The following is a 15904-nucleotide window of genomic DNA, read 5'->3' on the forward strand; positions in this document are numbered from 1 at the left end:
GGTCCTTCTCTCGCACGCTCTCCCTTATAGGCGGGCCCCAGGGGGTCCGGAGATCTTTTTCGTGACAACTTTTATAGGGCATATTGTTGAAGATGCTCTTAGTGTTGTTTTTTAATAAATTGAGCCCTAGATTTCAAGATAGACTAGGAGATGCTCTTATATGTAGAGGGTTAACTGGCTACCCACAGAGATTATTATTAGGTGTTTATATAGATTGTGTAGGCCCTATCATTCCTATTTGCCTTTTGTTCAATTTTTAAGGAATGACATGCGCCAAGTGGGCCCTGTTACGAGATCGAATCATCATCCCTAGCAGGCTAACGTGGCCCAAAAGGCCCAAACATTCACTGATATCCCATGTTTTGACACGAGCGGTGGGACGTGCTGACGGAGATGGGTGGCGCCGCCGCCGCCGTTCTTGCCGTCGCAGCCGCACGCCGGAAATCTGGTCCCTTCGTATCCTTGTTCTCCAGGGCGGCGCGCAGGCTCCACGATGCTGTAGAGACTGCAGCGGCGGAGGAGGACATGGCGGGGACGCGGAGTCCGCGGCGGCGGCGGCGGAGCAGCAGCAGCCTCCTTCTTGGACCGGAATTCCCCGACACCTGGGACCCTTCATCGCGTGACACGACGCCGCAGTCTCCTCCGCGGTGTGCCCAAGGTGAGCGGGGCTTACTGCTTTGGTAAATTGCTGGTTGAAGGCGGACTCTTTGTATTGCTTCGATTGGGCTGGGGCCTGGGGGAGGCTGTCCAGAGTGTATTTTTTTTTTAAAAATATGTTTTTTGCAATTAAGTTGATATAAGTTGGTGGGAGCTTAGCGCTTATGGTTCGTGAACCTAGCTGGAATCAGTTCGTGTCACTTTGCTCACATCCTCTAGTAGTTTACCCTTCAAATCTATCCTGTTCGAAACTATAAAACCAGGCACCGCAAACAGAGGAAGCCAGCCCATGTATCCTTGTGTCTTTTGCTTGCTGGCGCACCAGTGTATATCATTGTTGGCAGTTTTCTTCTTTGCATTTGTATCCATGGCCTATATCAAGCTTCTTGCAGAGCGTTATTTAGATGTAAGACTCAGTGGTTTAGGAATATGTAAAAGCTATATCGAGAGGCTCTTGGTTTAGCCTTAACCTCAACGTATCCTGTGCTCAAAAGGTTACCGTGCTCATATGCACATTTTAAATCTGGTACGCCCATTTCGAAGAAGCAGTTTTATAAAGGACCCCTTCCACCTTCCTCCCATGGTGGGAGGGGTTTTCATAGAAGTGCTGCTGTTGTTAAATTCAAGATGAGCGCTCTAGATTTAGGGGGTGTTTGGAGTCTAGGGACTAATTTTAGTCTCTTTTAGTCCTTAAATTGCCAAACACAAAGACTAAAAGAGGGAATGAGGGATTACCTCTATTTTAGTCCCTGTGTTTGGCAATTTAGGGACTAAAATAGATGGACTAAACCCTAAACCCTAGAAACCAAACACCCCCTTAAAATGTGTATGTGAACACTACAACCCTTTGAGCACATGATACGTTGCCTAGCCTTAACACGACAGCCCTCCCAATTAGGAAACACAAGCATGTCGGAATCAAAATCATCCAAATAAAAAAAGGAGTGGAGGAGGCTGCCAAACTAGGGTTACCTCTTCTCCAGCGATCTCCTCCATCTCTAGTGATATCCTCCTCCGGTTAGGGATTTAGGGTTAAATGGTTTGGCTTTTGGATTTTGGGAGGTCTCAACTCTCAAGTGGCATGCATCCTTAGAAGGGCAGGGCCCGAGGGAGGTGACTGGACTGGTGGTGGTGGCGGTTGGAGTGGTGATTTCATGGTGATTTCATGGTGATTTGTGAGTTAGGTGCCTAGGGGTGCCGCCTAGTGGATGGTAGGACCCGACGGTAGGGTCGAGGGGCTGGGCTTCCTCCAATTGGGATTAGGGGAGAGCGGGATGGAGCGACGGGAGTGGGCACTAGGTGAGGTGGCCAGTGACACATGCTGGTGGTGGGTTTGGGGCAAGACGTAATGACATGGTTGCGAGGAAGAGGATGAAGGTGTGGCCATGTGGGGAACGATGACACAATTTAGGGTCGGTCGTGGTCGCTGGTAGGGGCATTCGGACAGGTCAAGGCATGGTAGGCTTAGTCGAGGAAGCCAGGTGTCATGAACGGAAGGAGAGACACGTGTGAGATCCAGAAGAAGAAATCCTGTGGCTCTGGGGCTCATGCTCGGGGATGGAGGGCTTGTATCTGGATGATCTCCAGTTAGCACTAAACGGAGAGGGCCCTCCGTCCTGTGGCCTCCTTATAAATAGTCTTTTCCGTGAGCAATGTAGGGAGTACACAATAAGCTGATCATCTTTTATAATACCTTTTTTTGTTTGGATGTTGGAAGCTCTCACTAATCAGAGTTGGATCTCGGACATACATGGAGGCCTTACTGTTGGAATTATCTCTGAATATCTTTGTTTGTGGGAATTGGTTGCTTCGGTTCAATTAAGGACTGAAGTAGAAGACACACATTTATTCCGTCTAGCTTCTAATGGGATGTACTAAGCAAAGGCAGTATATGATGCTCTCTTCATCGGATCGACTAGGTTTGAGTCATTTCATAGAATATGGAAATCTTGGGCACCCCTGAAGACTAAGTTCTTTATGTGGCTGGTTGCCCAGAAAAGGGTTTAGACAACTGACAGGTTACGAAAAAGGGGATAGGAACATCCTGATAGATGCCCTTTATGTGATCAGGAGCAAGAAACTCTAGATCATATGCTCATTGGGTGTGTTTTTGCACGGGGATTTTGGTTTAAATTGTTGTCTCAAGTGAACATCCAAAGTTTGGCCCCACAGATTGGTGAAGAAGCATTCATGAATTGGTGGAAAATGATCTGTACACATGTTCATGGAGTGGCACAAGAAGGTCTGAATTCTTTTGTGATCCTTGGGGCATGGACTTTGTGGAAGCACTGTAATGGATGTGTCTTTGACAAAAAAAGGCCTAACATTGATGTTGCTCTTAGAACAGCCGACTAGGAGAGAGAGATGTGGGAAATGGCTGGAGCAAGGAAGTTATCCATGCTGACCAGTCCTATCCCTGGTTTACATGCTCTTAGCTAGTTGTTCTGGATGCTGCTAGTAGTAGTTCTTGTTTAGTCGCCATGGATGTTTACATGTATGGATGTTGGTGGCCACCATAAGGAGGCCCTTTGTTGTACTGGTCCACTAGGACCATTTGTTTCTTCTCTTAATATAATGACGCGTAGTTCTCATGCGTTTTCGAGAAAAAAAGACAACATCATAACAAAATAATTCTGGTCCTCAAAGCTTTGGTCTACACAGTAGTGTCTAAATCTACCTTTTACATGGCTGGTCACTTGTGCTTGTCTAAGCAAAAGTTGTCCTAGATAAGTAGTTTTCTCTATTGAACAGCTGATCGGTAGCTCCTAGCTGTAGCGATATAGTAGAGTACTGCACTTTGCACAGAAAAATATCAGCCAAAAGTGCCCCTGCTGCTATGTAATCTTCATATTCAAATACTGCAGCTACTTCTCAGTCTTGATGTAGTCCACCTGTACAAACATAGATCACATCAAAGAATACTTTATGGTACTGTAAGAGCATCTCCAATAGTTAAGTAAATTTAGCACCCTAAATTATAGATTTAAGAAGTTGCTAAAACATTTTAAGGAGTAGAAAAATGTATGTGCTCCAACAGTTCCCTATTTATTGGTTGCTAATTTTTAAAGTTGTCTACGTCAACAAAAAATAAGCGAGCATGCTTTCTATTTTTAATTGAGCTGGCGGTAGAAATCAATATCACAACTTTCCCTGATGTCTTGAGAGGTCGAAGTTATCGATGGAAGATCAGACGGTCGCGACGATGGCGTGAAGACATCACATGATGTGCTCTGACGACGCCTCGGCATAAGAGGTTGTCTAGCAGTGGCAGCATCAAGACATCTGGGCGCTGGAGATGGATTTGTGGTCAACAGGACAGTGGAACAACGCAAAACAGTGGCAAAAGTATGATTTTCACGATGGATTTAGTACCAGCGTTGATTTAGGGAGTCCCAACAAGTTTGGTAAATGTAGGGATGAAATTAGTTTTGTAGGGAGTTTGTAAATTTAGGGAACTGATTTACATAACTGTTGAAGAAGAGGTTTTCTCGAAAACTTGTTAAATTCATATTTAGAGACTTGTTTACATAACTATTGGAGATGCTCTAAGAACCAGGGCTATAAGTGGTAACAAACAGATGAACTGACAGGGGGTCTCAGACCTGTTGTTACTTCAAAGATGAAAGAATTGCATTATGTAATAACCACGAAAACAAAACACAATTACTAATGTATTTAGAAACATCATGTTACGACAAGTAGAGTGGCAGACACATTAGTTTGGTTTGGTTTGTTAGGAAAGAGAGATTACAGATTAGATTGGTTTGTTTTGTTAGGAAAGAGATAAGTTAAATTGATTTGGTTAGGATATTTTGTTAGGAGTCAAGTAAGCCTCTCTATATAAGGATAGGAGATGTATCAATCTAAAGTAAACAAGAACTAAGAAAGAAAACTCTTCCCTCTTGCTCGGCCGTGGCAAAGACTTAACCGGCATCCTTGCGCTCCCTCGATTGATACATGTTCTCTCCTTATAGAGAGGGTTCCTTGACCCTAAAGAGAATATCCTAACCAAAATAATCTAACTTATTTCTTTCCTTATCCTAACTAACCAAATCAATCTAATTTATCTCTTTACTTATTCTAACCAAATCAATCTAACTTATCTCTTTCCTAGCAAAACAACCAAATCAATCTGACTTATCTCTTTCCTAACAAACCAAGTCAATCTAATCTGTCTGGTACTCTACTTGCCATAACACATTACCCTCCCATAGTTATCTGATGCGCATAATAACCGAAGAGTCCAAACTAATGTAATTCTCCTTGATGAGCTAGAAGCATAGTCCTGAAAGATTGTCAATGACCTCCGAAAGCTGCTATATAAAATGTACCTTTCCTAACATCAGCACATATAAGGAGAACAGAGAAGATTCAGGAAAACATTAGGGATTCTAACAATTAAGAAAAATGTTTATTACCAGCTTGGGTGCAGTGAAGGCCACTGTAAATAGTAGATTAGCATACCATTAGCTTAGATAAAAAGAATAATGCTGATACTAACCAATCAGTAAATCAGTCATGGGTCTTGTATCTATTTTAATCAAGGCAGTCTGAAGATTGCACAAAACAAAATGGTCCAATAATGAAGTTAATCTGCGCACACGAACAATAGTTTTAAAGTGTATTCTTCTGCAAACTAAAACTAACCATTTGTTTGAAAAAAAAAGGCTATTTGAGGCTAGTAGGTGAGCTTTGAATCATGTGGCAACTGGCAAGCAGAGGGAGGCACAGGCACAGACACGGGTAACGTGGCAGCGGAGGAGGGCATGGGTGGCACGGCAGGTGGAAGGTGGAGGCAGGCAGGTGGTGTGGCGCGTCACATGCTTGCTACAAGGTTCTTGAAAATAGCTCCTGACCTGCGGTGAATGATCCTGATGAAGGTCTGATGACCACGAAAATTAGGCGCTACGTGGCCCAGTGAGGGACAAGAGCTTGAACACATGTTTCATATGTTTTTTCTCGAACACGCAGGGTAGTTCCTTACCATTTCATCAATAGAAGGAGAAAGGAAAACCAAAAAGGGGCACCCACAAACATGAAACAACACAAACACAAACACGTACAAGCCAAAAGAGTTTCAGCCCGGGTCTATGAGAAGGCTAAGACCGCTTTTGCTAAATTCCAAAAACACAACTCATCCCCGGCCATGATCAAGGCAGTTGAGAGGCTTGGGGATTTTCCATTGAACACACAGTCATTACGATGTTTCCAAACAGTCCAAGCTTCCAAAATAATGAGAGAGTTCAATCCATTCTTCAAAGTATTAGGCACCAAGTTAATAGCAGATCGCCACCAATCGTCAAAAGAAGCCTCAGCCGGTTGTGGAGCAAGGATAGCAAGCCCCACACGCTGCAGCAAGAAGAACCAGAATTGCATCACAGATGTTTCATGTGTTCACTTGATGCAAACTGAAAGTACTTTTAATTCTTGGCTGATTCATTGATGTCATCTATTTCATTGTTGTTCAGAATCTTATGCCAAAAATCTGATGCTGTGAACTCTCATTTCTGTATTTTGTAGCTGATTATGATCGCACTGCATCCATTATTGATGGCAAGTCCATTGCAGAGGACATGAGGTTACATATTGCTGAAGAGGTCTGTCAAATGAAATGTTCAGTTGGACACGTGCCTGGTCTAGCTGTTGTTTTGGTTGGTGATAGAAGAGATTCTGAATCATATGTGCGATACAAAACAAAAGGCTGTGAGGAAGTTGGTATTAAATCTTTGTTGGCGAAGTTGCCTGGAAACTGTTCAGAAGATGAAGTGATGGATTCAGTGTCAAGATTTAATGAGGATCCATCTGTTCATGGCATCCTAGTGCAGTTGCCTCTACCAGAGGTAATGTGTTTTACTGTTTTAGTGTTTCCCCTTCAAAACACCAGATCTGTGGTATCGTTCACACTTCACACTCATAGATTAATATAGTTAAACATTTTTTCATTTGCACCCCATTAGAGACATCCTGTTTCATGCTCAATACGAACTACTCCCAAGTCCCTCCATTCCAAATTGTAAGTTCTGGCTTTTCTAGGTACCTAGCATTTACTACGCGCCGATTACATTATGCCTAGATACATAGTTACGTATATAGAAAAACTAGAATGACTTACAATTTGGAACAGAAGAAGTACCTATTAGTTTCCATTTATTTATCTTTTTGATCAAGATTTAGCTTAATTCACAGATGCCTTTGCTGTGTTCAGTACTCAATGTTATAAACTATTGAGCTTTGAATTCTGTGTCCTAATCTGTGCAGTTTATGGATGAGGAAAAGATTCTGAGCATCATCAGTCTGAATAAGGATGTTGATGGTTTCCATCCCTTAAATGTTGGCAATCTTGCACTAAGAAGCCGAAATCCTTTGTTTGTGCCCTGTGCTGCAAAGGCTTGCATTGAATTATTGCTCCAATCTGGGATTGAACTGATGGGCAAGCATGTATCTGTCATTGGGAGAAGCAAAGTTGTTGGATTGCCAACTTCCTTACTTTTACAGGTAAAGATGTCAAAATCCGAGTCACACCTATGATTTTTATGCATTTTGCTGCGGTTTTGTTATACGAAGACATTACTTTGTCATTGATCTTCTTTCAGCGGCATCATGCCACTGTCAGTGTTATCCATGCCTTCACAACAAATCCAGAGGCTATTACCCGCGAATCTGATATTGTGATATCAGCTGCTGGAGTGGCCAATCTTGTAAGGGGAAGCTGGTTAAAGCAAGGTGCAGTGGTGATTGATGTTGGGACAAATCCAATCGAGGTAAAGCCAACAGTGTTTATTGTACTTCTTGTCAAGACAGTTCTATTGTTGCCTCTGCATTTTCTCTAGAGTTGTTTGTCCATCAATAACCAGTTTAAACGATAAGTAATGAATCTAAATTAATGATAATTATTCTTAATTATTATCCCAAATTAATAATAATATTACTCCCTTGGTCCCATGATAGTTGACATTTGAGACTCACGAAAACCAACGTAGAAGACAAAAGACAAAAATACCCCCTCAAAAAGTAGAGATAGATATGTATTGAAAAAAGAAAAAGGTGTATTGGAAGAACAGAAAGGTGCATTGGGAAATAAGAAGGGCAACTATTGTGGGACAAGTTTTAAATCTTAAAGCATCAACTATTTTGGGATGACTTTGGGAATGGACGAGGTTACAAGGGACATACAAGGGGATATCCCTTTGTATATGGTTTTTTTGTGGACGATGTATTGCTAGTTGATGAAATCCGGACAAGAGTAAATAGGAAACTGTGACAGGTGTCGGAGTTTAAGGTTTTAGACTCGGTGGAACTAAAACCAAATACATGAGATGTGACTTCAGCACTACACATGAGGAAGGAGATATTTGTTTGGAAGGTCAAATAGCGCCTAAAAAGGATACCTTTCGTTATTTAAGATTAATGCTACAAAGAGATAGGGATATTGATGAAGATGTTAGCCATAGAATCAAAGCATGATGGACGAGAAATACTGTCAAGCATCTAGCATTCTATGTGACAAGAGAACACCACAAAATTAAAAGGCAAGTTTTATAGGACGGCGATTAGACTTGTTATTGCTATGTTGCATGGTGCAAAAATGTTGGTCTACAAAAAGACGTCATGTTCAATAGATAAGCGTTGCGGAAATACGTACATTACATTGGATCTGTGGCGATACAAGAAGGGGTCGAATCTGGAACGATGATATATGTGATAGGCTAGGGATAGCACTAATTGAAGAAAAACTTGTAACACTGTTTGAGATGGTTTGGACATGTGCATCAGAGAGCTATAGAGCCATCAATATGCTGTGGATCCTAAGACATGACACTAAAGGGAAGAGAAGCATTTAAAGGCCGAAGTTGACATAAGAAGAGAATAAAAGGAGACTTGAAAGTATATAATATATCCAAATATTTAGTGAGCAAATGGAAAACTGTTATCCATGTGTCTGAACTTTGATTTGTGACTTTTGTTGGATTTCCAATCTAGACTACCCTAACCTGCTTGGAACTAAAGGACTTTGTTGTTGCTGTTGTCAACCATTTTGGAACCAGTAGGGTACTTCTAAAAAAATGTCCCAGATTATTTTGTTGGTGCAGTTTTCGTGCGGAGAAATTTGTAATCTAAGCTTAGTGTCAGTTGTTTCTAACACTTGTCCTTGTAATCTAGAGCTCAAACGGTGTCAGTAATGTTTGTAACACTCGTCCCTTTGCGCTTATCCATCAGCGTCTGATGTCTCCTGTTTTGCAGGATCCAACCAGTGACTACGGTTATCGCCTAACTGGGGATGTCTGCTTCGAAGAAGCAGTGAATGTGGCCTCTGCTATAACTCCAGTTCCTGGCGGAGTTGGACCAGTAACGATTGCCATGCTTCTTGGCAACACACTTGATTCAGCAAAACGCGTTTATGGCCTAAGTGACTGAAACTGACCCCCCTCTGAACTGTAATTTTGTCGTGCTTGTCCTTTGTAAACTAGTTCTCTTCTCTTTTCAACCTCCCGTCGCTCTCTATTTTAGCTGTAGGAGGAGGGCTGGGATGTACCATATTCTTGCTCAATAAGTATTGTATTAGCTGTGTCCATTAGGTAAGTTTTTTTGTGTGTGACCATATTAGCCTGTTACCTATATAACCAACACACAATAGCAGGAACATGTCTTCAGACACGATTTATTTGCATTTTTTTATAAGAGAAATAGGCCTGACTGACAACATTATTGATTTCATGCCTCAACTACATTAATGTTAGGAGTAGAATCATAATGCACTGCCAGCGAACTGGAGAACCATATTTCAGTAGCAGAAGCAAAGACATTAGATCTGTCAAAGATTACAATGGACACTCCCTTCCATTTCAGCAGAGTCCAAGATGGGCTCACTTGGTGCACCAAGGTACATGGTAGATGCAGTCGATGAATCTTGGAAAAGTCACCTCTTCCCAGGACGTAGTAAGACGGGCAAAAATTGAATGAGGCAATGCAAGAAACCGGAGTCCATTTTGTTTTTTCATGCATCGGAGAGTTAGTCATAAGTATTGACCAAAATCCAAACGGACCTCTTTGTCTTTGCCCTCCAAAGGATTTTTCGGGCCAATAGATGTGCATGTGCAAAATATACGCTCCATCTCCACTAGACCATGTAAACGGTCATGTAAAGTACTGTTTTGCACTGTCTATATAGTGAAGTTTAAAATATGAAGTGAGATAGGTAATGGAACAATAATCTACTAGAAATAATACTTATTTTGCACTATAGACAACCCTTATATCCCAAATCCACGGATTCTTTGCCCTCTGTCTTTATTTGCGCTACCAGCTACGCGTTCAGAGGAAGCCTATACTCACTAAAAACCCACAAAAAACAGCAAAACATTTTTTCAAAGTTTGGGAACAACTCTCCAACCACCATTACCACACTCATCGCCCTATCATTTTTCACTATTGTTTTCAATCAAATTTACATGTTTCGTGATTGGTGAGATTCGAACTCGCAACCTCTCTCGTGCATACTCTCCTCTACCACTACACTACATCATCAATTATGTCTATATAACGTTTTCATTCCTCATGTACTATAACAAACTGAGAGTGATTTGATTATTTGAGGCACTAAAAAAATTCATTTGAAAATGTGACCAACTATAAAGTTGCATAACTTTTGAAGATCTACAAGTTATATTTTGATAGTTTCTACATCCGAGGCCATTTACAAAATTTGAATTTCAAATTTAAAAACTTCACACGAATTTTTCAATGAAAAAAATGATTTCAAATCAAAAAAATTGTCAATTACAAAGTTTCATTACATTTCAAGACGTACAACTTTTATTTTGGTGGTTTTTTTCCATCCGAGGTAGTTTAAAAAATTTAAATTTTAAAATTCAAACATAGTTTTGTATAATAAGATGATCTCAAACCTAAACATTGTCAACTACAAAGTTTCATAACTATTCAATACCTACAACTTTCATGTTGGTGGTTTTTTTTTTCTTTCGAGGTCGTTTTTAAAATTCAAATTTTATTTTTTTTTTAAAATTTAGACGTTGTTTTCGTTGACAAGATGACTTCAAATGAAAAAGTTGTCAACTACAAAATTCTATAGCTTTTCAAGATCTACAAACTTTATTTTGGTTGTTTGGTCATTTGTTCATCTCACATAATGGTTCTAACAATATGCACAAATCTTATCCATCTCTTTCGTAGTTTTATAAACTACAAGAGAGATATAAGATTTATGAACAAATGTACTTTTATTTTGTCATATGAAGAAATGTTCAAAATATAAATTGTACATCATGATGAGTTATACAAATTTGTAGTTGATTTTTTTTCATTTGAATTAATTTACTGCTTTAAAATATGATTTTTAAATTGTCTTTGCCTACTGTTGAAAAAAGCACTCGACAAAGAAGCTCTTTGCCGAGTGTTGCAAAGAGCTTCTTTGCCAAGTGAAAGGGAAATAGGGTTAACCTTTTTCTATAATTAATTTTGGTGGTTGATGATCAACACAAACACATGGACTAACTAGTTTGCCAAGATTTCATGTATTACAGGTGCATAAGGTTCAACACAAACTAAGAAAGAAATCAAGTTAGGGACTCAATTTGAAACAGAGCAAAGAACTTGAGTGTGCTGCAAATTGGCGCACCAGACAGTGTCCGGTGCACCAGGACGTACAACTCCAAACCAGCCACTCTCGGAAATTCCAGGGCGCACTCCGCTATAATTCACCGGACTGTCCAGTGTGCCACCGGACTGTCCGGTGAGCCAGCGGAGCAATGGCTATCCAGCGCCAACGGTCGACTGTAAAAGCGCCTGCCACGGTGAACAGTGCGCGGCAGAGTCAGAGCAGCAAAGTCAGAGAGGCACCGGACTGTCCGATGTGGCACCGGACTGTCCGGTGCCGCAAGAAGACAAAGCCTCCAACGGTCGACCAGCTCCGAACCCTAACGGTTGGCTGACGTGGCGGCGCACCGGACAACGCACAATACCTGTCCGGTGGCGCACCGGACTATCCGGTGCGCCCATCGCCAGCAGCCTTGGCCAACGACTACAAGGTGGTTGGGGGCTATAAATACCCTCAACCACCACAACCTTTGGCATCCAAGTTTTTCAGAGATCACATTCAATACAAGAGCTAATGGATTCACTCCAAGACACATTTCCAAAGATCAAACCCTCTCCAAGTCTAGAATTCATCTCAACCATTTAGTGACTTGAGAGAGAGTGTGTTCGTGTTCTTTTGCGCTCTTGTTTCTTGGATTGCCTTTCTTCCTTTCTCATTCTTGCTCTCAAGTGACTTGTAATCAAAGCAAGAGACACCTAAGTGTGTGGTGGTCCTTGCGGGGTCTTAGTGGCCCGATTGATTAAGGAGAAGGCTCACTCGGTCTAAGTGTCCGTTTGAGAGAGAGAAAGTGTTGAAATAGACCCGGTCTTTGCGACCTCCTCAATGGGGACTAGGTTCTTTGGAACCAAACCTCGGTAAAACAAATCATCGTGTTCAATCGACTTGATTCTTGTTTGATTTGTTTTTCTCTCTCTCTGGACTTGAATTTAATTCTAACGCTAACCCTGACCTTAGTGTGCATTTAAGTTTATAAAATTCAGGTTTCGCCTATTCACCCCCCTCTAGGCGAATTTCAATTGGTATCAGAGCCAGTGCTTCATTAAGAGCCTAACCAACTCGAAGTGATGTATGGTGATCACGCCAAGAGGGCGATCATGACCGGCGAAAAGGTCGCAAGCTCGGGGAGGACTCTCTCAAGGGAGTCCCGCAACAAAAACAAGGAGGGATCCTCTTCCTCCATCAAGTTGCATCGGAGAGGTGACAAGAAGAAGAAGATAAAGAAGGTGGTCTACTACGAGACCGACTCTTCGTCGCCCTCCACATCAAGCTCCGAATCGTCCACTACTTCTAAGCGCCATGAGCACAAGAAGTATAGTAAGATGCCCCTACGCTATCCTCGTATTTCAAAGCGCGCTCCATTACTTTTCGTACCCCTAGGCAAACCACCGTATTTTGATGGTGAAGATTATTGTATGTGGAGTGATAAAATGAGGCGTCATCTAACCTCACTCCACGAAAGTATTTCGGATATTGTTGAGTATGGAGCACAGGTACCTAAGGTGGGGGACAAAGACTACGACTCGAACGAGGCCGCCTAAATTAGGCACTTTAACTCCCAAGCCACGTCTATACTCCTCGCCTCCTTGTGCCGAGAGGAGTGTAACAAGGTGCAAAGATTAAAGAGCGCCAAAGAAATTTGGACGTCCTCAAAACCGCGCACGAAGGGGACGAGGTGACCAAGATCAACAAGCGCGAGACGATCGAGGGAGAACTCGGTCGATTCGTCCTCAACAAAGGAGACGAGCCGCAAGCAATGTATAACCAGCTAAAGACCATGGTGAACCAAGTGCGCAACCTCGGGAGCACCAAGTGGGATGACCATGAAATGGTTAAAGTTATTCTTAGATCACTTGTTTTTCGTAATCCCACTCAAGTGCAAATAATCCGTGGAGACCCTAGATATAAACACTACAGGAAACGCCTAAATTTTCGTGGGCCTATATATTTTCGTCGGTCGGCCCACGAAAATAAATAGTTATTTTCGTCGGCCTACGGAACCGACGAAAATACACCTTATTTTCGTGGGCCCGTACCTATTTTCGTCGGCCTGCCGACGAAAATAGGAACGACATTTTCGTGGGCCCCGAGACCGACGAAAATGAGGTTTATTTTCGTCGGTCCACGCCAGGCCGACGAACATAAGTCATGTATTTTCGTCGGTCTTCTCCTGGCCGACGAAAATACGGCATTAACTGACCACTATTTTCGTCGGCCTCACTGAGGCCGACGAAAATAATGGTCCGTTAATCGGCCTCACCGCTAAGTTTCTCTCTCTCGCTCGGCATTCACTATTCGCGCCGCCGCCCGCCCGACCTCCGTCGCCGCGCCGCCGTCGTAGCCCTCACCCGCTGCCCACTGCGCGCCCGCCGTCGCCCTCACCCGCTGCGCGCCCGCCGTCGCCGCCGCGCGCCCGCCGTCGCCATCGCGCGCCCGCCGCGCCGCCGCCGCGCGCCCGCCGAGCCGCTGCGTCGCCGGCTCGCGCCCGCCGAGCCGCAGCGCGCCCGCCTCGCGCCCGCCGCGCCGCTGCGCGCCCGCCGCGCCGCCCTCGCCTCGCGCCCTCGCCGCTCGCCCGCCGCGCCGCCCTCGCCTCGCGCCCTCGCCGCTCGCCCGCCGCGCCGCCCTCGCCTCGCGCCCTCGCCTCGCGCCCTCGCCGCTCGCCCGCCGCGCCGCCCTCGCCTCGCGCCCTCGCCTCGCGCCCGCCGCGCCGCCCTCGCCTCGCGCCCTCGCCTCTCGAAGGGGCACCCACTGCGCGGCAGCCTCGCCCCCACCACCGCCCTCGGCCCGAGAGCCTCGGGCACCGGCTCTCTCCACCGCACCGAGCTCCGCCTCGCCTCCTAGTCCAACAGGTAAAATTTTAAATTTTTTTAGTTACTTAGCACATGGTAAAGTGAGTATATAGTTAGCATATACTTGTAGGAAAGTTAGTGAGTATATAGTTAGTGAGTATATTGTTTAGCATATACTGGTCAGCATATTGTTTATTATGTAGCTATCGTGTAGTTTTCTGTGTTGGCAACCATCGTGTTGTCGTTTATTTGCAGGTTTTAGAAACATCAGTTTATAGGGGAGGTGCTGCCGAATTTTTTACTGACAATAATATTTTTTGTACATAGGTGTTCTTCCGACTTGACCTTCTCCACCGTTAGCTAGACTCGTACATTATTCTCAGGTATACATTGTTTTCGTAATTTCTCAGGTATACATTATTCTCAGTTTTAATCGTTAACCGTAGCGAACCGTATGCGTCACCCGTTCGGGAACGGCGAACGTCACATTGGCTTGTGAGGTTCGCCGTTCCGGAATTGTCCACGTATTTTGGACAGCCTGAGAGTGTAAGCCGATGCTTGTGATTTGTGTCATGTGCCTTACGATTGACGCGGAATTTCGGTTGTGTAACCCAGTTGTTCTCCAACACACCATGTTCAGGCGTGTGCTTGGAGAGCAGCGGGGTTATGCTGCCGAAATTTAGCGACAATCGTAGGCTACACGTCATAAATCACAAGCATCAGCCTACACTCTTGGGTGGGTTTAGGGCCTTTACCTAATAGGGAGTTCACCTAATTAAGCCACGGACGATCGTTGATGTTCTTTGACTTTTGTTTAGCCTTTAAAATGGACGGTGATCGGAGGGTGATGTATGACGGGTGGAGAAAGGATGGGGCACATTCGAATGAATGGATGGGTGTAACAAAGGCTTTTCTTGAGCACGCTTTCAAAGATGCAACTGGTCGTCTAGTGAAGTGTCCTTGCAATCGCTGCGAGAACAAGTGGCCTCAGAAGAAGGAAGAAATGGAGAAACACCTTTGCAAAAGTGGGTTTATGTCGAACTACCTTGTATGGTACCGGCATGGAGAGTCTATTAGACACGTTGACGCGGAGGTGGAGCTTGATGACGATCATGATAGGATGGACGATATGTTGCATGATCTTGGTAGGGAGGTTGAAATGAACGCTGAGGAGCCGGGGCAGCTTCCACGCGATGCTCAAGAATTCTTCCGGCTACTCGCCGCGGGAGAAGAGAGACTGCACGAGCACACTCAGATGTCAGTTCTTGGGACTCTCACAAGACTAATGGCGATAAAGTCGAAGCACAACATTTCAAACAGTGCTTACAACGACATCGTCCAACTTATGGGCGAGGTTCTCCCGGAGAATCATAAGTTGCCAAAGAATATGTACTTCGCAAAGAAGATGTTGGCTGGTCTTGGGATGACATATGAGAAGATCGACGTGTGTCCCAACAGTTGCATGCTATTCTTTGAGGAGGATGACAAGCTGGACCGTTGTAAGCATTGTGAAGCTTCTAGATATGTCGAGGTGACAAATGATGAGGGTGAATTGGTAGTTACGAAGGTCGCAGCTAAGCAACTTCGTCGGTTGCCCATCATTCCTCGGCTTTCAAGGCTGTTCCTCAACAAGGAAATAGCTCTGCATATGACGTGGCCAAAGAATGGTGTACGTCTCGTCACTGATCCAGACATAATGGTCCATCCGTCGGACGGTGATGCGTGGAAGGCATTTGACGAGTTTGATCCCGAATTTGCAAATGACCCTAGGAGTGTACGGCTTGGTCTATCGACGGACGGATTCACACCTTTCAATACCAGTGCAAGCCCTTACTCATGTTGGCCT

The 15904-nt window shown here is 43.9% G+C and overlaps 1 protein-coding gene across 1 annotated transcript; it reads left to right on the forward strand.

The window, feature by feature from the left end:
• The first annotated feature begins 341 nt into the window (after window positions 1-341).
• On the forward strand, window positions 342-9312 carry LOC100216752 (uncharacterized). The gene is made up of 5 exons (NM_001366968.1): window positions 342-658; window positions 6178-6497; window positions 6916-7152; window positions 7251-7418; window positions 8899-9312. Exons 1-5 carry the CDS (start codon window positions 394-396, stop codon window positions 9070-9072), a joined length of 1164 nt encoding a protein of 387 aa, NP_001353897.1. The 5' UTR covers window positions 342-393; the 3' UTR covers window positions 9073-9312.
• Window positions 9313-15904: the final 6592 nt, after the last annotated feature.

This window comes from Zea mays, chromosome 2 (assembly GCF_902167145.1).
Source record: "Zea mays cultivar B73 chromosome 2, Zm-B73-REFERENCE-NAM-5.0, whole genome shotgun sequence".
Lineage (NCBI taxonomy): Eukaryota > Viridiplantae > Streptophyta > Magnoliopsida > Poales > Poaceae > Zea > Zea mays.

What these genes read in the sequence shown, in the direction of transcription:
- LOC100216752 (NM_001366968.1), top strand. Translation starts at nt 394, where the DNA reads ATGGGTGGCGCCGCCGCCGCCGTTCTTGCCGTCGCAGCCGCACGCCGG. An exon ending in TCCTCCGCGGTGTGCCCAAG is followed by an intron (nt 659 to 6,177) that starts GTGAGCGGGGCT and finishes TGTATTTTGTAG; the next exon opens with CTGATTATGATCGCACTGCA. An exon ending in TGCAGTTGCCTCTACCAGAG is followed by an intron (nt 6,498 to 6,915) that starts GTAATGTGTTTT and finishes TAATCTGTGCAG; the next exon opens with TTTATGGATGAGGAAAAGAT.